This window comes from Cnephaeus nilssonii (genome assembly GCF_951640355.1).
Source record: "Cnephaeus nilssonii genome assembly, chromosome: 18".
NCBI classification, from domain to species: Eukaryota; Metazoa; Chordata; class Mammalia; order Chiroptera; family Vespertilionidae; genus Cnephaeus; species Cnephaeus nilssonii.
This window is the reverse complement of record NC_137089.1, coordinates 16,061,638-16,084,164: the sequence shown is the minus strand read 5'-3', so window position 1 is coordinate 16,084,164 and position 22,527 is coordinate 16,061,638. Positions and strand designations below refer to the sequence as shown.

General features: G+C 37.3%; 1 protein-coding gene across 2 annotated transcripts in view; it reads right to left on the bottom strand.

The window, feature by feature from the left end:
• The window catches only part of ZFPM2 (zinc finger protein, FOG family member 2), a 435,525-nt gene that overhangs the window by 340,912 nt on the left and 72,086 nt on the right, over nt 1-22,527 (bottom strand). Inside the window, exon 2 of one of the 2 annotated variants that reach the window (XM_079796389.1) lies at nt 1,192-1,350. The exons of the other annotated variant lie outside the window; for it this stretch is intronic. Within the exon in view, the coding sequence (XP_079652515.1) occupies nt 1,192-1,350 (159 nt within the window). The remainder of the gene's footprint in view (nt 1-1,191; nt 1,351-22,527) is intronic. 2 annotated transcript variants of the gene reach the window in all.

The following is a 22,527-nucleotide window of genomic DNA, read 5'->3' as shown; positions in this document are numbered from 1 at the left end:
ACAGTTTTAGGTCCCGGGTTCTGCTGACCACAGCGATGGAGACTAGCTGGCTTCTTTCAATTCTAACACCAGCAACATGAGAAGTCATACTGGAATTCTAATAACATATATACATGTGGCCACAGAGAAATGTTTACAATTAGCAGTTTTGGGGGAGCTGTGTCAGCATCCTTGATTTCGGACTATTAAGGTCTAATCAACAAATTCACACAACAAATTCACACAAACACATAAAAAATCATTGCACATAATTTCTCTGCCTAAAAAAATACACATGACTAAATAAAAATGGAGCAAATACCAATACAAACAGACATACAGAGATAGAAACACACTCTCAGTCATACTCTCAGGGAAAGTGTCATGGTAAAATCAACAAAACAGCTGTTCTAAACCAAGGAAGTGGTCCAAACACTTTGAAACTGTATGTTGGTGCAGGAGGCACTAGAAGACTCCCCTCATTTGCAGAGACAAAACAGTAAAATAAAAAAGAATGATGAGAAACCTTAAACTCACTTTTGAAAAAAGTAAGCAAATGCACATACATTCCCAGTGAGTACACAGCCACCAAGGTCCACATCAAGGTTAAAAACAAGCTGAGACATACAGTCTCAAGTTCTTCTGTCTTAATGTCCATGTGTCAAAAGAGTTTCTAGAATGGAGAGTGGGTATTTTCTTATGTGACAATATCCACAAAAGGCTCCATCCCTCCATGTTGAAAGTCAACATCAAACACCTACAGCGCTCAGTTTTAAAACTGAGTGAGCCAGAAACTTGGGCAAGGACTCTACCCCATTCACTGCTTACACTCTATGCCTCATTCAGTGCCTTGCAAACAACTGACATTCAATAAATATTTGTTGACAAAATAAACGAAGAACTGATAAACATTAAAGCTATTACAGTTGATTGGCCACCCAACATGAAAATGTCCATAGTTAATTGGCCCATCAACATGAAACTCTTTGTTTAAATATACACTAGGACTTATTAAAGTGGAAGAAGTACTTCTTTTATCCTTCAGAATAATATTTTGTGCTTAAAAAATTCTGCAGGTATTTTCAAACCGTTGAATCATATATATCAGCAATTTGAGCACCTTTACTCCACTTTACTGGTGCATTTTTTAAAACTTTACAAAATCATCTGAGTAAATGGACTCACAGATTGCCACCAACCATTCATGATTACCTTTGTTACAAAAGTATTCCACTTCTTCACAGCTCAGATTTTCAGGCCCAAATTCTGTGGAAAAGCTTTCCTCCAACGGAAAGTCCCCCTTGGAGATGATGTCTGTTGCCTCGGATGGACACTCTTCTTCCTCCTCTTCAATGGCGTCTTCTAGCGGCCCTTGAAAAAGAATCAGGGACACTGTACCAAAAATATCCAAAGACGACAGTGAAACAAAAATCCTTAAGTTGGGTCATTTTTATTAAGGTGGTGAGAAAAATTCTATGAAGAGACCAAATAGTCCCCCCAAGGGTACTCACAGAAGATAATGCCACATCCATATTCACCGGTAATATCGACCCATGAAGAGAAGTGGAAGGAAACTTTCACCTCCAACCCCTCCCCACCCCCAACTCCAAGCCCAAAGCTTACTAGTATTTTCTCATTCTCCCCTGAAGAGCAAAATTGTGTGCCTTATGTTCATTTGTTAGAATTAACTACCTGGTAAAGAGTACAAGTCTCTTTTACAGGGTTCTACAATTTTACCTGAGATTTTAATAAAGATTTAAAGTAATTGAATGCATTTTAATTGAACTGAGATTTTAATAAAGTCTCTGCTTTTAAAAAATCCATCTTAAGAGTGGATCCCAAGAAAAGATTTCATTATATGCGTTTGAGGCTTGAAGAAAAATTACATATTTCTCTCCCTGATGAAAGCATAGCCCTATTCATAATTAATTGAATTTTTTTTCTGGAATGAAAAGTAGTTTTCTAATGAAAAATGTAATTTGTATTTATGTGATACTTTTTCAGTAATAAAAATACAACTTCCTTTGAGTGAATGAGAGTGAGGTGCAGTACATTAATGGGCCTATTTTACTGAAAGGGAAGGGAGGGCTGCAGTTGTTGGGATGGATCTGAAGTGGACTGCGTGGGAATACCACACGCTGACTGTGATTTCTGACTTGCCCTGAAGAATCAGTCTTCGAATCACTTTCACTAAGCAGAAGCCTGCTGTTGCTCCTAAAGAAGCAATGTGGCATTTTATCCAAACAACACAACTATAGTCATTTGTACTAATTGTCACTCATGTCGGCAGTCTCATCAGACAGGCTAAGTACTTAAAAGGCTCTTACTTCTTAGCAATGTGCTAGGAAATTTTCAGGAGCAAAGAATAACTCATAAGTCACTTAAAATAATGAATGTATTAACAAATTTTAAAGACATTGTTGGCAAACAGAAATAGCTACCTACAGAACAATGGTATATCTGGTATTTTCCCCAAAGCCAGTTTCTAAAGGGCTGAATTCATTTGACATAGTTTTACAAAGAGAATTAGTTGCATGGATTTACTTAAGAAACATCCAAGCAAAGAATTTCTTAAGGAATTTCTTTATCCTTTTAAAAATTCATTTAGGTTTTTTTTTTCCCTTTAAAATAACAGATGTTAAGGAAGAAAGAATGCCCTAAATCCAATGTGTTTTCTTATACTCAAGGTGTTGGGTGTAAAAAAAAAATGGGTTTTCATACAAATCACATTCAAAAGTCATGAATCTCATATTAGTTATTTCTTATCATTATTTCAAGTTTGAAACTATAATCTTTCACCTCTTAAAACAAATGTCAAGTAGCAAGTTATGCAAGGAATATATGCAAGAAACCACCCACAGAATAGTAAAGTAGTAACAATGTAAACTACTACAATCATTAAACATTTCTCTGATGATTCTAATTATTAATTTTGAGTATAATGAGTAATAGAATATTTTCCATATTTTTTCAAAAGATTTAACTGTGACAATTTTGAACAAAAGAAGACATGAAGGGCTTCCAAATCACTTTCTTATGTAAACTCTAAAATAACCCAGTGAGGGAGTTAAGGGCATTACTAGTATTTTTATTTTGGGGATCTGGGAAGTCAAGTTCACAAGGTTAGTTAACTAGAGTAAGGTTACAAACTAATAAATAAGAAGGTTGCTGTGAGAAATATATGCTTGAAACCTGTATAAGGTTATTAACCAATGTAAGCTCAATTAAATTTAATAAAAACTCAAGATTTTTAAAACACCTTTTATTAATATATCCTACTACTCTGCAAGCCATTCTTTAGTAGTTATAAACACTGAAAAATATAGGTTAACTCATAAATGCTTAAAGATCTAGTCTTTAAAAATTGAGAAACCTCTTGTTACTCTTCTTAGATTTCTGAGACTATGAACTACAAAATATCAGACAACAAATGACAGCCATCATTTAGTACACTTTACCAACACTAAAATAATTGACTACTAGTATTTAATTATTTATATATTTTATATCCATACTAAATCAATCTGTACAGTAATGGCCTTAATATCAGTTATAACAAAAATGACAATATATACTTTTTAAAAATATATAATCTGCATTTAAGGCTAACAAAAAGAGATGTCTAATTATACAATAAATATTTTAATAGTTCATATATATTTTAGTAAATTCTTTTTATTATTTCTGGCTGCTCTTCAAATATTAAAGTCTATATATTACAAACAGAAGGGATGCATATTATAAGAATAAAATCAATAGCAATAAAATGCTTTCTTTTTAAGAAATGAAATTCCAAACATATATGCTATCATTCTTAGATGGGTTTTATTAAAGATAATATGTAATTGAACAATTATTTAAAATACTCAATAACTTAAAAAATTGCCTCCTATACTATAAAATCAAATTTAATAGTTCTATTAAAGATTAAAAGGAAAACCTCATGTGAAAATTTAAAAGGAAACAAATCGACAAAACTGCTTATTTATCCAAGATTATAATAAAACTAGAGGCCTGATGCATGGAATTCGTGCAAGAGTAGGCCTTCCTTCCCCCGGCTGCTGACACTGGCTTCCCTCCGGCCGCTGGCAGGCACCCGGGACCTGGGCTTCCCTTGCAGCCCCAGCTTTGTCCGTGAGGACGTCCGATCTAATTCGCATATTATACTTTTATTATTATAGATCTTAACTGACAGTATAATATTCCATTTTTCAGGGACCGTTTTGTTTTATGAGTTGGCTATCAATTGCAATTCCAGGCATGTAAATGAAAGCAAGCACTTATTTTCAAAAATAAACTACAATAAAATAAATAAAAGGTGAAAAAAAAATTTTTTTGAGCTCCTTGTTCAAAATACACAAGATCTCGATGTTGGTATTTAGAACAAGCCACAGAAGAGTGCCTTAATGGCCAGCTGGCATTTCTCCCAAAGCAAGTGTCAGATTTATATAATTCAGTCTACGTTAAAATGTGAAATTACTAACCCTTCCTTTAGCCATGCTATCCTATCAGGCTGTGGGGGGGGCGGGGAGGTTTCTCTTAAAATGCAGAGTATTTGTAGTTTAAGATCAGCTCTCACTCTGCTGTCTACATGGCATGTTTCTCTAACGGGAAAACCTGACATTTAATTCATGGCCATAAACCAATGTTTGAAAAAGGTGAGAGACGCTTGAAGCACGAGCACACAATTAACAGCACCAATGAAGGAGGGAATGAAGGCGCCTCCTGTGTATGGATTAGTGGGCACAGAAGTCCACTTCAGAAAGCCACCACACATAATTGGACACAAATAATAATATCTGCTCAGAAAAGGCTCACAACTGAGTTGCATGTGCCCTCATGGGGAAAATTACTTCTGATTGAGGCCCCTTGGCAGGCAGGCGGGAGGAAATCTGAATTCCAGCTCTTCGATTGCCTCTGATTCCTAGATAGCCAAACAACACACTCACCAGAATTAATCACCTTGATGTGTGTAAGTATAAACATTTACCTCATTTTAAAACGCTAAGCATTAGCTGTACATCCTGAAGCTGTGAACACAACAGTGCTATAATGGCGGGTCCACAAGACGGTTCATCAATTGTCAGCATGAGTAGGCATCGTATTTTGTACTGGATGAAAAGGGAGGTTACTGGGAGATTCTGGTGGGTGCAAGCGGATGCTTCCATTTTCAGAAAGGGAGAGCACTGGGTACCATGTGAATGGACCTCAGCTACCTTTGCCCTGGAGATGAAGTGGAAGCAAGAAGGGTGGTGCAGATTGGCAACCCCTGGCCATACTGATGCCCGTCCAATGCATGGCGAAGCCTTTCATTTTGCCGGTGCCAACAGCTACCTTGTAAAAGCTTGGACCTAAGTATGGCAGAATTTTTCCTGTGGGGGTAAGTTGCAACGATCTAGAGTGGGCAAAGGGCAAATGGGACGTTTAAGATGAAGTAGTCCTACTGTATACACTGGTAGCATGATTGTCGAATGAAATAAGAATAATAATTGGGTTTGTGTGGTTAAGAAGCAATTTGAGGAGTACGTCCTTGCCAGATAAATGAAGTCACAGGAAAAAAAAAAATCAATGGCACAATTTCAGGAAAAGATAGAGCCACACACTGGCGTAAGAGCTAGAAGATGACAAGGAACATTTTAGGGAAAAATAGAAAAGATATAGAAGAATTCAGAGGAAAAGGGATTGAAATAAGCAGTACAATGAGAAAATGCAAGATGTGATAAAGATCAACACAGTAAGTATTCAATCCAATATATGTGTCTTTAAACCTCACCTCAATAAATAATTTCCTCCCTTTGCAGCCTACTATACACCAGATCAGCCTGACCTAAATGTCTTATTATCTTTGTTCCTATAAGTTCACTTCTGAATGAGGCAGCCAAGAAAAAAATTAAATTCTACAGAAATTAATATACATGGTCAAGTAAGAAGAGGGGAAAGAAATGTAAAATTCTATGGTTTTGATGCAATATCCCCCAAAAGGGTTCCTTTTTCTTAACCACTCACTGGCATTAATTTATTAAACATTATTTTAGTTAGGTTTTGCATGCCTTTTGGTTAAAATAAAACAAACAGTTCATAATGGAACTGTAGAGAGCATTCACTCTCCTCTCCTTGCATTAATATTCTAAGCATTTTAGAGGCCGCACAAGACTAGCCACCTAGCAAAATGAGACTGTTTCAGAATGCTGGGCAGCCTTGATTGCAACTGACAGGTGGGAAAAAGTCACATTAAAATATTATCATTCCCAATAATTACAATAATCCATCACAGCGTGCTCAGAAATTCTGCCGGGTGAATTTCGCCTGAAAACAGGCAAATATTTCCAAACCTTTTTATTCTGGTGCTTCTTAATCTATACCATTTCAGATAATTTTTATATTAGATAGTATTATTAATATTAAAACTTCCATCACAAACTTTATATCATTTTACTCATGCACAGAACAAAGAAGACATACCAATGGAACAAATGTCTCAAAAATCATAATAAATGAATGGAATTGAAAATGGTGATATTGTCCCCAAGTCTCCAGCTTCTGTTTTGCACTCCTTTAAACTTGTTTGCAAAAGATATACTCAAAGGAGAAGGCATGTAAAATCTTGTAATATATATAAAAATAATAGAAACCTCTAAATATGACAATTGAAGTAAATACCATCCATGCCTTAATTATTACATAATAACTGAGCCACATTTATCATGTGGTGCTACCTTTCAAAAGATCAATATGATAATATTAACCAGGGATTAAAAAAATGCTGGTTCACATTTTATCTATAATACCCAAATATATAAAAGCTCTACACAGATATGCTGTATTGTAGTTAACAGGTAAATGGAACTCAAATAGAACTTTCCTTCTAAACTTACATTTTCTATACATGATGGAAACGAGGCAGTGATCTGCTATTTAAACTGGGCGCCAAGTTACCAAATACTCTGTATTCTAGCCTCCTATTTATTTGTTAATTTTAGATGATATTCATAAAACACAAAATACATAAAGCCCTCCTAATAGGAAAGATTTTTTTGTTTCATATGTTTTGTACAGGTATGGCCTGTTGTCCAATTACAAGTAGAAAATAAAAATAACTCTATAAAGCAGAAATCCACAAAAATGTGCCCTTTCCCATCTCATTACGGAGCAGAATATTTCTATCTTTACAGTATTAATATCTTTTTACTAATTTAATCTGGGGCATATTCTGTGCCTCTCAGTAGCTCCCCTCTTAGAGTTTTCAGCTGCTGCACTCCCACTTCCTCAAGAATCATTACCCTGTAGGCACACCTCAAAATGCTTCTCACTGGGTTCCTATTACATTTGTCTCATGCATATCCCACAGAGCCGTTTAATGAGACGGGGCAAGGAAAAGGGATGCTCTTTGGACAGTGCAAATCCATACTAACTCATGTAATTGAGCTTAACAGCAAGAATAAAACCTTATTTCTGTAGTCCAAAAAAACAGTATTTTAAGCGAGCAAGTTCCTCCTGCAGTCACTCACTTTTAACAATAGTTGCATCAGAGGATCTAATAGGAAGGAAACATTTTTATTAATTTTTCTCTTATCTGCCAGAAGAATGCTGATTTTTTTCATTTGCGTTTGTTGCCTGCAGGTAGCAGACCAGAGAATCATATAGTAGAAATTCTTCTTTTTGATTAATTTCTTTCCATGTGTTACGTTATTTCTTATATATAATTGATTTGGGGCTATGCTCATGGTTGTACACCTTTTTTATGTCTGTGCCAACTGCTGTCCTTCAATCTAGAAAGTTGAAGGAAATTACCTGAATTTTGTTAAGTTTATTAAAAATGAGATCTTGGAATACTTAAATTGAGTTTTGAAATGTTAATGCAGAAAAAAAGCTATTAGAGTATTTTTAATGGAGGTTTGAATTTGGCCATACACCACTGTAAAAGGAAGGGAAGGGGGCCAAGTTGTATTCAAATTGTTTCTTTAGGGGGGAAAATGAACTCTTTGATTTTATAAAAATGGAGAAATATTCTTTGCTTACAAGTTCTCTGGCTATTTTTCTAAATGGAAGTATTAAACATTTCTTATACATAAATCTGAAAACAATTTAATTCCTTAATTCAATTCTCTAAAATGTTTTGCTTAGGAAACCTTAAAATCAAATAAATAATGCTAATAAGAAATTAACAAATTTGCTTAGAACATACACAAACCTAGCAAGCAGCAACTAATCTTACATAGATTAAACAATGATATCATAGAAAAAATAAAGTCAGTTGAAGAAATATAGACACATTTGAACGAGAATCTCTAATGGATTCATTTACTCTCAGAAAGTAACTCGAGCATTGAAAAAATTCAGTTCATTAGTAAATGTCTTGTGCATTGACCCAAGTTAGTGACAGGGATGGCACTGAAATTCAAATATTTTGTAGTCAGGTCTCGGTCCAGAGCCCTATAAAGCTCTTCTTGGTTTATTAAAGATGGTAACCCTATCATAAAGAAATATGAAAGTACATTCATTACTAAAACTAAGTATTTTTATATGATGGTGATGTATTTCAATAATTTTAAAAAGCCCCTAACTGGTAATAAGGACAAAAGATGAAAGGCTCGTATGCTATTTTGTTCTCTTTATGAGACTTCCATGTATTCATTCTTCATTCATTCATTCACTCACTCACTCTAATTCATTCCACAAATATTTATTGAGGGTGAAGAACCTGGGCAGGCACTGTATTAGTTACTGGAGTAACAGCAATCAAGCAGTTAGGGTACAGGACGGATGGCCCCTGCCTGAAGGAAGTGGATAATCTAACTAAGGAGACAAACTTTTTGCATACAAGACATGACATTTTTTTTAAAAGATACTCCATTTTAATATGCAAGGGGCAGGGAAGGCTTCTTCGATATCCTAAATTCTAGTTACTCATACATTCTTATTCTATCCTCTGTTATAATTCTAGCTTCCTTTCATTTGTAACTGGAGGCAGCCAGTACAGTCCTGTGCATTTAGCCATGGCATTGACTTACTTATTCAAATAAAAGTTTTCAAATTTAATAAAGTTGAAGACCAAATCAAGGAGAGAGACAACTGGGCCAATTTTTTTTTTTAAAGTCTAGGCACATAGCTTTAAATGATTACTATTTGTATTGTTGGAGACAATGTCTTTCGGTTGACATTTTCTGTTATTCAAATCCGAACATTTACCCTCAGCCTGGCAGAAGTTTCTTTGGGGATGTGGGATCAGGCAAGGAGGAATTCTTCCCCAGGTGAACACCTGCTGTCACAACAAAAGCATCAGGTGTTAGTTACCCAGGATACAGCATCTTAAAGCTGCACAGGCACTATAAGAAAGGAGAGGATAGGGGGGTAATGGGGGAATAAGGACACATATGTAACACCGTAATCAATAAAGAAATTTTAAAAAAAAAGAAAGGAGAGGATATTCACGGAATCGCTTACACATATGTGGCTGAGAAATATTTATTAAGTGAATTAATCAGAACTCTTAACTGTGTAAACTTGTACAAGAAAAACATTTTCTTTACAAATTTCAAAGCACTTTCAAAATGCAGCTAGTGTTCTTATCTAACAAAACTGAATTTTGCAAACGAGTTGATATTATCCGACACAGTTATATAATGAAGTAAAATTAGCATAAGAAAAATGTGATTTCTAAAAAATTATTTTATTTAAGTAGAAATATGAAAGAACAGGAAACAAAGAGCATGGAGTCTTTTGACTCTAGGCTGAATATATATATTTCTTTCTGTTTTTAGAGCAAATCAAAGAAACATGTTGATTTTTTAAAAGTCAACCAAAGCATTAGCTAAACAAAAATCTGACGACTAACTTTCTTAAACAATCTCATAAGGCAGAGGTGAACCAAACATGGTCCTTAAAATATTAAATATGCATTTGTTTGTCTCCTATGCAACGTATTTGTCTCATACGAAAACATATGCCTATAGCTACATGCAGAAGATGAGGGAAAAGTATCCATTTACTGCCAAGATAAATTATAATTAGAGAAAAAATGTAAAAAATACACTTGCATAAGGTTTTCATCATTTATATATAAACATTTTTTTCTCCTTAACTAAGAAAATTTTAATCTTACCCTAATTTCATCAAATAGATCACTTTCTCTTTCTTACTTTAATCCTTTTATTAATGCGCTTTCGGACCCTGACTTATTAAAATGATTCTTTACATATGCAATTAATTTTTTATTGAACCTTTCTAAAAAACCATGTTATAAAAGAATTGCTCTCAAAATAAGGCCTGACCTCATGGATGATTACAAGTTTATCAGCAAACAGTAGTTCCCCGAGTGTCATCCCTGGACCAGCAGCATGCGCACCACCTGAGAACGTGGTAGAAATTAAAGCTGCATTATCTGACTCGGCAGATCTGACTTAAGAAACAGTGAGGGCAGGACCCACCGCTCTGTGCTTTAGCAAGCCCTGCGGGTGATTCTGACACGGTGCTCAAGTTTGAGAATAACTGCACAGGAATATAAATGCTATACCTGAGTTAGTCTGTATCAGTATAAATTATATTTAGTATTGTCTATGTATATCTATCTATAAAAAAGCCTAAGCGACCATTGAAACCGAACGGTCGACCGAACAGGCAGCATGGGGTGACTAGGCCGGCAGGGGGGTTAGTGAGGGGTAACCAAATGACCGAGCAGCAGGCTGCGTGGGGCAACCAGGACCGCGGGGGCAGCTGGGGGTGACCAGGCTGGCCAGTGACCAGGGAAGTGAGGGGTGACGAGGCCGGCAGAGGGGGGCAGTGATGGGTGACCAGGCCGGCGGGGGAGGGGGCAATTGGGGGCAACCAGGCCAGTGGGGGGGCAGTTGTGGGCGACTATGTGGCAGGGGGGCAGTTGGGGTGACCAGGCCAGCAGCAGGGGCAGTTATGGGCGATCAGGCAGGTGAGCGATTAGGAACCAGCAGTCCCAGATTGTGAGAGGCATGTCCGACTGCCAGTTTAGGCCCGATCCTGGGAATCGGGCCTAAACCGGCAGTCAGACATCCCCTGAGGGGTCCCAGATTGGAAAGGGTGCAGGCTGGGCTGAGGCCGCCCCCTCCCCTGTGCACGAATTTCATGCACTGGGCCTCTATTCATTTAATAAAGACAGTAAAATATTTTGCAATTAATACAGGCTCCACGCCTCGATTATGAATAGACAGCTCGTGCACTGCTGCTGATGGTCTGCGATGAGACTACTTTTCACCTGGGCAGCCCAATGTCGTCACTCCTGAGCAGGGGCAGGTTCAGTTTCCTTATTCAGTGCGGGTGACTTATTCCCCCAAATAATGCCAGAGAGTCCAGCAAGCGCTCAGATCACACTGTTTCAGGTGATTGTGGGGTGACACGGAATAGACTGCAGCCACCTCAGGCTGACCCCAAATGTTATTTCTTCACACCCTTTTCCAGGAGTCCTGGGTAATACGATCAACGGGCCAGGGAGCTGTTTTACTAAGGAACCCTCACTCGTGTTTCAGAAAGAAAGTCTTTCTGAAAAGGGACATCTCAATTTTTTTTTTTTTTTTAATTATGGTCTGCTGTTTGATCCGCTTGAGGATCAGGAGATCCAAAGAGCACAGTGTTCTCTTCATCCTCCTCTTCTGAGGGTCTAGTATTTCCTGAGGCAAGGAAGGGTGGGTACTCTGTCCAGTCAGCCAGCCAGAGCTGGCCAGTCACTCAGTGGCAATAGGCATGAAGCAAGAGGTTCCAGACAGATCACGCGTTCCACTGCTCCTCATCCCTCGTTCCAACCCTTCTCAGTGGTGCACAAGGCAAGTGTGGTTTGTGGGACTGCATGGAGCAGCGTCCCGGCCGGCCTTCACTGTTAACCCACATATACGGCTCACTGCATGTCCTAGCTCCTCCACCTGGAACCACACAGTCAAGGTGAAGGGCAACTCCGGAAATCGGTTCCATTTTCCACAAATAGGTGTGGCCTCCTGCTCCTGGAACGCAGCCCGTGTGGCCTATTGTTTGGGTTTGACACAGTAAATAATGATGCATATTCTCCCGAAGCCTGGACAGTCCTGCACACAGGTCCTCTGCACGGCCGGAAAAGAAGTCCTCGCACAAAACAAAGCATCGCCGTGGATTCCGCGGGTTCGTGGGAACACAAACTTTGGATGAAGCTGCCCGATTTCACAGGTTTCTGTGTCATTTTCCACATTTCCATTCCGGCGGATCTCTTTCGTCTCTGGGGGAGGAAAAGACCTCCAGCAGATCTACAGTTTGCAAAACCCTCTCTAGAGGAAGGGGGCTTCGTGAGGGGAGGTGAACACAAAACCCACACGTCCACGGCCCCCTAATTGTGACGTGCCCTGGGACACACACAGAAAGGGCACCTCATAACCAGTGCTCCCTGCCGTCGTTAAACCCCCATAAAAGCACCTTGATTCAGGACCTGTGCCCATCTCCAGAGGCCCCAGGAAGCACTTCCCCATAAAACATATCTTCAAAAAGGCTTATACTTTACACCAGCACATTAAAAGAGCGCCTAAAGACACAGAGGCGCTCGCTATGGCCATATTTTTAAGGCGAACACCGACTCCCAGGAGAACTGGGCAGCGGTGGGGTGCCCGTGATAACAAAGCCAGCTTATCCACCTGCTCCGTCCTGGCTACCTGGAGGAAGCATCAGCTAAGGGTGCTCTTAAAAAAGAAAATATCCCCTGCCTTTTGGCAACAAAGCCCACAATAGAATGAGAGCAAGCACCTTCACAGCAGGAGTTATGGGGTGAGCCAGAAGGTGGAGAGCTCCCATAAATGAACTCCCTGGCTGGCTCTCCGGTATCTGCATCGTAAACCCCGCGGCAGCCTCCGAGACGCGTTCTGATGCACTCCTGGCATCGGGTCTGTGTGGCACCACGTGTGGGAAGAAAACCAGGCTTGGTAACTTCTGCTCAAATTAAACAGAAGCATCTCATTTTCTCCTTCCCACTGTCCAGGTAAGCAGGCACTTACTTACCCTCCTGAAGGTGGGAAAGTTTTTATTTCCGTGTTGGTGAGCAAGCTACACTTCAGTGAAAACCTACAAAGGGTCTCACCCCAGTCAGCTTCTCTCATTTGAAACTGAGACATGCACATCCCTTCCCTCCAAATAGAAAACCGGAAGATCAGACTCATCGGGATTTACCTGCGATGCAGTACTCGGAAATAAATGCAGGGACTTTTGCCACCTTTAAGAATGTTTCATTCACAATGTTCTTCAATCCATGCTTTCTAACTCATACACAAGTGCATCTAACTTGGAAAAAAACAGAAATGACGGTTTTCCTGTTTTCAAAGAAAGGTTTTCCTTACAGAAGAATTAATGTGGTGTTTTTTTTAGATTGTTTTTGTTGTTATTATGATTTTTATTGAACTACTGCAACCTGGGTATGTGCCCTGACCAGGTAATGGAACCGCCACCTCCGACCAACTGAGCCACACCGGCCAGGACTTGAACTTTTTTATATAACTCCTCAGGACCACAATAGTATATACTGCATGAAGCAAAATATATGAATGATGTTTTTACGAATAAATTTCTCCTAGTTCATGTATTTTCCTGCCATTGTTTAGAAAATCATTCTGCCATGCCCCCCTGTCCACGTTGATAGACCTAAAATAGTTTACTCTTGGCTTTTCCACATCTGAAGAGACATACAATGTTAGTTTGGATAAAAAAAAAAAAAAAAGTAAATCATAACAGCAAATGTGATAAATTAAGTCAATAAATGGACGTTATTCACTGTTAACTAAAGTGTTCACTCTCATCCCCCCGTCCCCCCTTAGCTGATACTGCCCTAGGTTTCTGACAGCAAAAAGAAAGGAAGTGTTCACGAATCACCCAGCACTGTCTTCCCTGTTCCAGCCTTCTATCTTGGACTCATGCTAACATCTGGCTCAAGCATCAAACACGTGTGGAAAAGGTTTGTGAAAACATACTGATTCCCAAAGGACAATCACGGTACCAGCCTTTGGTCCTGCCATTCTCCTCTCAGTCCTCAGTCTCATCCACTAGTATCTGTTTTAATGGACATCAAGTTCAGTGTGAATTAGATTCATGCCGGAGGTTTGATACGATTGCAGCATTTCAAGCCCCATTCCCAAAGGTCCAGCAGCTCTGGAAATGGACCTAGGAACCAGCTTTCTGGTCCTGCTCCCAAGTTATTCTCCTACAGACCACGTGTTGAAACACACTGATCTGTGGAAAGGGGAAAGTGACGCAGATACAACTTATGACAATCCTACCACAGTGTGAGGGCAAGGTAAGAGTGAACCATTATCTCTCGTCAGCAAACCCATGAGGTCATGTTCTCCCTCTATACGTTAGTTCTACTAGTACTTTGCTGATGGACACTCTACCCTGCACTAGGGGCTCTGGTATATGCTGTGATGGAAACCTTAGCTCATTAAGTCTGAAGCATCATTGTCTATGAGGCCTCTTTTCCACATCTGAAGAGACATACAATGTTAGTTTGGCCATTTATTTTACCCATTGCACTTGAGAATTATCCATGTACCATATGGAGACGTGACTCATCGTGAAGTTGTAGTGGAATTCCACTCCATCATGCTTCCCAGAGCTCTCTGGAGATTTAACTTCTCAATTAGGTTGTGGCAACTGCTACCTTTTCCTTTGGTTTTGGTTTTGTTTTCACAATATGTGGCCTCCTATAATAAACAGTTACAGTAAGGGATGCAAGGCGTGGTGATGGTCAAATAGATCTAATCGCTTTATGAGCTGTTAATGACTTGGGGATCTAAAATGTTTTCAAGAAATCTGCCAGGACTCTAAACACAGCTACTGGAAATTTCACAAAGTCTTTGAAAAATTCAGCTTCATACTGTGATGAATTAATTTTTTAACAGCAACCTTTCTTGTTATTATTTACAAGATATAGTAACATCTTGTGTCTCTAGGAATAAGACATAAAAAAAGAACATGACAGATCATGAACTAAAGCTGCAATAAATTTAAAATAAAGAGGGGGAAAGAGAGGGATTAATCTGTTTGAACAGAAAACCTTCTACATTAAGTGAGATAATAAAATCCATTTTCAACAATATAGGACTGCACTTCTAAGAATACTTTTGAGAGACTGAAGACACAAAGAGTTTTCATGAAAACTCTCATGAAATTGGCCGATGCAACAATAGTGCACGGGGAACAAGAAAGAGCATATTCCCGATGATGGAAAGAACCTGCTTATCCTTCGGCTTCCTTCATCATTTAGGTGGATTTCTCCACTGGAATCTTCCATTTTCTATTATTTGTGGTAAGATCCTGGGCCTAGGGCCAAATCTGCATTTTGTCAACAACCACAAAGGTCCCTTAGGATGACTGGCTTCCCACGTGGATCTCAACTTTGGTTCCTTGCAATGCCAGGGAGACCACAAATCTCCCTAGGAACTCGCCCTGAATAAGGAGGAAACATCATGCACTGAGAACCTGGCCAAGAGCCACACCAGACAGCCGCCTAGAGGGTCCCGGCTCTGCGTTCTTCAGCTCTGAGAAGGAACCAGGGACCAGGACAAAGCTGAGGGAGATGACATAAATCTTTGTCCTGCCCTGGTTCTTTCTTCTCAGAGGTGAAGATGCCAAAGAAATCTCTGCTTTACAGACTGGCTAGCTCCGTTGTGTCAGTGTGAGAAAAAATGTCAAGTACGGGCTCCTAGGAGTTAAAGGTTAGAGAGGGGGGAGAAATTTCGAACATAAACAATATGCTAGAGACTAAGAAAGGAAATACCTTTCCTGTCTCCTCAGAAATACCCTTACTTTATAAAATGTAGTAATACTTTATGAATATGCTTCATGTTGTCGGATTTTAAGGCATTATTTAAAAAGGCTAAATGTATAATTTAAAAAGACTGTTACAGTGAAATCACAATAACAAAAATAAAAAGCATAATGATGAGCAATACTACATATAGCACACTTGATGGTCCAGAAAAACTGAATTAGTGATGCCGATGAAAAATGATGAAAAACTCAACTTCAGAAAATGATACACAAATAGGTTAAAAAGATAAGAGGTAGGAAAGGAAGATCAGAGAAGACTGGTCATAGGATGCAATACACTAATCACAGACAGTCCGAAATTTAAGTAAGCAGAGGAAATGATGAATTGGCAATGTGTATAATATTAAAAATGTATGCGTATGAAAAATCTCTAGACCTGAACAAAGCCCCAACATTTGAGATTAAGAAAACTAATCAAATCAATACTTGATTTTCAAAGAGCAACAGTAAAATAAATCATCTTTTTTACCCCAAGTTACCCCAAGTCCATCTTTCTCCCCAAAGCTATCACTTGCCCAAAAGAAGATCACCTAAAAAGAAAAAAAAAAATAAGTGACAAAAGCAGAGGGAAATCCGGCAAAAACTTACAGGGAAAAGCTTTAAAAAAAAACACACCACATTATCTTCAGTTGACTCTAAAATGTATATGTGATGTTGAACAAAGCAGTCTCAGGTCTGCTGGGCCTCAGAAACTCCAGAAGATATCACCGCCCGAGGCGTTATTACAGAATGTTCTTCCAACTTCGGAGATGACTTATTAGCCATTAAGAACGGCAAAACTGTGCTTAAAGGTAATATTCAGGGAACATGAAAACTTGCTAACGATAAAATGATACTTTTTTTAAAATGTCAAAATACAACTAAAAGAACTTTGATTCTAATGAGTCTAAAGGCTAGTTTGAACTTGTAGGAAATAGAATATTTAGACAATACATATTAAAAGAGGAATTAAATGTTAACAAGATTAGCAAATATAGATTAGATTAATAGGTACAGGGAAGTATTATTGAAAATAAGTCAAAACAACAATTTTGATTCCTCTCTATGAGGGTTAAATTATTTTGGCTTAATAAATAAATAAATATATTGATGATTTCAGAGAGGAAGAAAGAGATAAAAACATCAATGGTGAGGGAGGATCACTGATCAGCTACCTCTTACACACCCTTCACTGAGGGTCGAGCCTAATACCCAAGAAGTGCGCTGACTGAGAATCGAACGGTGACCTCCTGATTCATAGGTCGACGCTCAACCACTGACCTACACCAGCTGGGCTATAATACATATTTTTAAAAATTGAGTAATACCTTAAGATAACATTTAGTAGGATTTATACCTTCCATGTGTTTAAAGATATTAAAACCAACCAGTAATAACATAGTCAAAAAACATGAACAGACTATCATCATTAGGAACACAAAACAGAACATATTACATGACAGTAACTGAACAAGTTTAAAGTTGGAATAAAAAACAAAAGCATATTAACTTTTTTCATTAATATTTAAAATGTTAAACATGTTCCATATGGAAACACAGGCAAAAAATTATCAGTCAACATAAAGGAAAATATAGGAATGCTGACAATATTAATATCACATAAGATTTAAGGAATTAGCAAAAATTAAAGTTATGGGATATTGATTTTAAAAAATCAGTAACAATACCATTGAGTGAAAAACATTAACAAACGATTATCACAATGCCATACATTGAGGAATAAAAAACATATAGAGAGAAACTGAACAATATAACTCACAAAAGACAACCTCTGTGTACAAAATTAGATGTTAGATAATATTTTATTTCCTATAATCAAAGAATAAATCTTTATAAGAATTCATCAAGTATTTACAGACCCTGACCAAGTATTAGGTATTCTAATAGCTTCTAAAAAGTAAATGTATTACAAAGAAGTACAATTAGAAATTATATGTAAATGTGAAATAACTTGGAATTTTTCTTCAAAATAACTTTTTAAAAGTATTTTGTGTTCAAATTCTAGACTCCTCTATTACTGGTATTCTGACATCAGAATGCCTAGGAGAGGCAGCCAGTAAGAACTCCACAGTGAAGCACATAAGATATCCTAAAGGTGAATGATGAAATACATTGGGAAGGTCAATAGCAGATATACACACAATCATCTTTAATCATCAACATGTCTTACACCAGACAGGCCCACAGATTCTTTATGAAAAGTGAGGGGAAATGGAATAAAAATTGATATTTTCTTTAAAAATGTAGCCCTAGCCAGTGTGGCTCAGTGAATAGAGTGTTGGCCTGTGGACTGAAAGGTCCCAGGTTCAATTCTGGTCAAGGGCACGTACCTTTGTTGCAGGCTTGATCCCTGTTCGGGGCAGATGTGGGAGGCAACCAATTAATGTATCTCTCTCACATGGATGTTTCTCTCTCTATCTCTCCCCTTCCCTTTCACTCTCTCTAAAAGTTAATGAAAAAAATATCCCCAGGTGAGGGTTAACAAAAAAATAAAGTCATAACCTTTGGGAATTTATTAAATAGTGAACACAGTAAATAAAATGTAAAGAGAAAAAGACAATAGATTTTTAATCGAGCAGACCATAAGAAACTTGAAAATGCTTTAAAATGCAAGATTTCTCTTGTAAAAGCTTACTGTATTTAAAAAAATAAAGTAAAATACCTAAGTTAAAAAAATTGGTTAAAGACAAATTAAAAACATTATATAATTTCAAATATTAAAAACTCCTAGGATTAATATTGTCCAAACATATGTATGACATTGAAAAGAAATCACAAAATTTAATGAGATTAAAAATACCTTGTTTTACAAATGTGGCTGCATAACATACTCATGGAAGTAGAAACCAGATGTTATAAAGATGCCAATAATTCTCAAAGCAGTTTAAATATATAATGGAATTCTATTTTAAATCCTTGGAAAATTTGTAGGAATTTGAAACAAATGACTCTCTAGAGAACAACGTTGACAGAACTTTCTGTGAGGATGAAACTGTTCTATAATTCTGCCCTGTCTGATATGGTAGCCACGCATCCATATGGTTGTTTTCAATACTTGAAATAGGAATAATGCGACTGAGAAACACAGTTTCAAATTTTATATGATATTAATATAAGTGTAATTAATGTCTTTATATGGCTAGTGTCTACTATACTGGAGTAACATCTCTAGAATATCTGAGGAATAATTGGTTAAGAATTGCAAACAAATATTATAGTCCAACCCAAATATATACATATATTTCAAACAAGAGATAAATGAGAACAATGAAAACATTATCTGGTACCATGTTCGTGTTACTAAAATAAACATTTAGCAATCGACTGTCATTTTTAAGAATCCAATACAGACATTTTTCAAAAGAAAGGCAAAGCTTAATAAATTAATTGAGTTGAAATAACTAGTTACCAATTTAGAAAAAAATCAATTTAGGCCCTTATCTCACATAATTTAAAAAGTAAGTTTCAGGTTGTTTTCTCAAGAAGTAAAAAAAAAATAATAATAATAACCATAAGAAACAAGAATTGGTAATTAAGGAATGATATTTTAGACACAGTAAAAGAAACCACAAAGCAATAAATAAATGGACTAAATTCTACATAAAAATAATGCAGCACAAATTAAATATATTAGAGCTTTTATATGTCAAAATATCAAAAATATATAAAAATACAAGATAAGGGGAATATTTTCAGCAAATACTTTCAATAATGTGTTAATGCTTTATGATAATTATTAAGTTATTAAATAATATTTTGGACACCTCTTCTGTGGCTTGCCAGGCCTTATGCTAGGGAGTGGATATACAGGATCAATAATGGTGGCAAGATCCCTACTCTCACGATGGTCAGGGACTCAGCAATTAAATCATTCAGTTTTCATAGGTCCCAAAGTGAGGAGTGATAATTGATGCCACTCTTTCCTCAGCTATGCATCAACTCTATCAGCAAGTCCTGAAAGCTCTATCTCCAAAACATAACCCAAACTACTTCTTCACACCACCTCCACTGCTGTCCCTAGTTCAAGCCACCTTCCTCTCTCACCAGGGCTGATGCAATGACCAGCCTCTCATCTCCAGGAGCCACTCCAATCTCTCCTGCAGTCCATTCCTTGTCATGGGGATGTAAACTACAGCTTGTTATCCCTCTGCCTTTACGTCCTCCATCTGTACTTCGGATGAAGTCCAAAATCTACATCATGGCCCACAAAATCCGACAAAAGGACCAGTTAAAAGTTGGCCCTAATTAAGTTCTCTGCGATGAACTTGCAATTCTTCCCTCCCTTCCTCACTCGATCTTGGCACATCAGCTCTCTTTTAATTCTTTTTGCAAAAGCCAAAGCTTATTCTAATGTAGGGTCTGTGCACTTGATGTTTCCTCTGCCTGGGTCACTCCACCGCTGCTGATTCAGCTCAGGGTCAGATTTTAGCTCAAATGTCCCCTCCCCACCGAGGGCTTCCCTGCCTCATTCCCCACCCCTTCACGCTCCATCTCAGCAGGTCTTTTATTCTGAAGGCTCCAGAGAAACTGGTTCTCTTACGCAAAACGGTGCCAAAATATGTTCATTTAAATGTCATTCTAAATACTGACATATTTTAAAACCATAAGTGTTCCAAATGGTTTTAAAGGGTAGAGATTCGCATAGGAGACACATAAGCCAGATAACCTTAGCTTACACCAATGACTAATTATGTAACCTGTGCAAGTTACATAATCAAAATTCCAGTGTTGTTGTTTTTTAATCTGTAAAATTAAGACAATAAGTGAACATAGTGCATACAACTCAAAGAATATATTTTAAATCTCTGAACTCAGGAGGTCAGTAAACCCCTTTGTCAATTATTGAATACTAGTAAATGATAGCTATTAACCCAGAGTGTTTGGGTTCAATTCCCACCTCCAAAATATTACTTGCTTGACCTTGAATAAGTCCTTTATTTTCCCATATCTCCATTTTGTCAACCGTAATATAGTAATGACAATAGTCCTACCTCATAACAAGTGTGATGTTCTTATAGCAGTACTTGACAATATACTAAAAATATTAACTATTATTATTATTAATGTATGCCAAAAGAAATATTATTTAGTCATTAAAATAATGGTTAGACATGTTAGGCAATACGTTTCCAAAGCTTTAAAATAGTTCAAGTTCAGAGTCATTCATTCAACTTCATGGTCTTTATTCTCAAAAAATAATTGACGTTCAGCAACGTTCATCACAATGTTTGTTGTGAGAACGGAGTTTTAGAAACCTACATGCCAACACAATTTGCTTTCAAAAACTGTAAACTCACACCACTTAGAGTTATGCAATCTTGAAAAACTCTTTTAGAAGAATGCTGATGACACGGGAAAAATGTTCAACATACATTAAATGAAAGCGATCCTTATATAGTTAGCTCTAATCAGCTTAGATTAGAAAATCAAATAAGCTTGCCAGAATTCACCCAAATTATTTTGAGTGAATGACAGCTCTAAGGAAACCTCATGAGCTCTTTTGATTGGACTTTGTGTCCCTGCAGAGTTTGTCTTTTTTAACTCTGCCTGGTTATCAATTTCAAAATATAAAGAAATACATACTTGGACCAGCAGATATTTTTTTGGAGTTAACGAATCATATGTGTGACCCAGGAAGACTTGGTGTGGCTGATTAAACTTCTCATTATGCTTCAGAGGTGCTTAAGGTAATTGTTTTCAATACTTGAAATAGGACTTGAAATAGTCTATGTCCACTCATGTCTGGTTTTTTTCTTTCCTAAGGAATGGGAAATGGTAAGGGAGGCCAATTCTTTTGAGGAAAGAAAGGAGAATTCCTAAGCTCACAATCTGTTGTGTTGATATATCACAAATCACAAGTCTGACTCTCTTATCTGACCCAACAAACTATAGAAACTTTTAATAAAAGGTAGTCGTTGGAAAAAAAGGCCTTACTCCCACGGAATAGAATTGCAGGTAACAAAAGGTCAGCCATTTCCTGTACCTCGGACAGCCAAAATTCCCCAGTAGCTCCATCAAATACTATCATTTTAAAGACGGCTTTTACCATGAAAGCACAATCATAAAAAGAAAGTACAAAGTCCCATGATCTTATCCTATGGCATTAAAGTTAACAGTGATCATGAACAAATAACCTGAGAAACAAAAACTGACTTTCAACAAAGCAAAACTGATTTGCCTTAAGGTAATAAACATCATCCTTGTGGGTCCCAGAATATTTATTAGGTATTTATAGATAAAGTTATGTTACTTACGTTATATAATTATAAAATCTGGTACATCAAATCAGATTAAAGCGGTTTCCTTTTATATTAGTAATATTCTCATTTTGATATATATCTTTCCATGACATCAGTACCTGACATTGATGATTGCTATGCTGGTAAAAGGGAGGAGCAGAAAGAGATAAGATATGATAGAAGGAGATGGAACCAGAGTGTAAAAAAATACGACTAATGACAGGGCAAAAGTAGAGCAGATGATGGAAGGGTGGTCTGAGTCATTGGCTAAGGTGGGGTGTTTGTTCAGAGCTCAAATCAAGACAAGATTACATTATTTGGGGCTGCATTTGTGTTATTTCTTGAATATTCTGTAATTAACATCAACATTTACTTTAATCAGAAATGCAATCGGAAAATTGCCTTGTTATAATGTTACTCATAGCATTTAAAAGCTGCATAATTAACAACACAAATTACTTAACACAGGGCACAAGGACTTTTTTATATCATATGAATAAACAATATT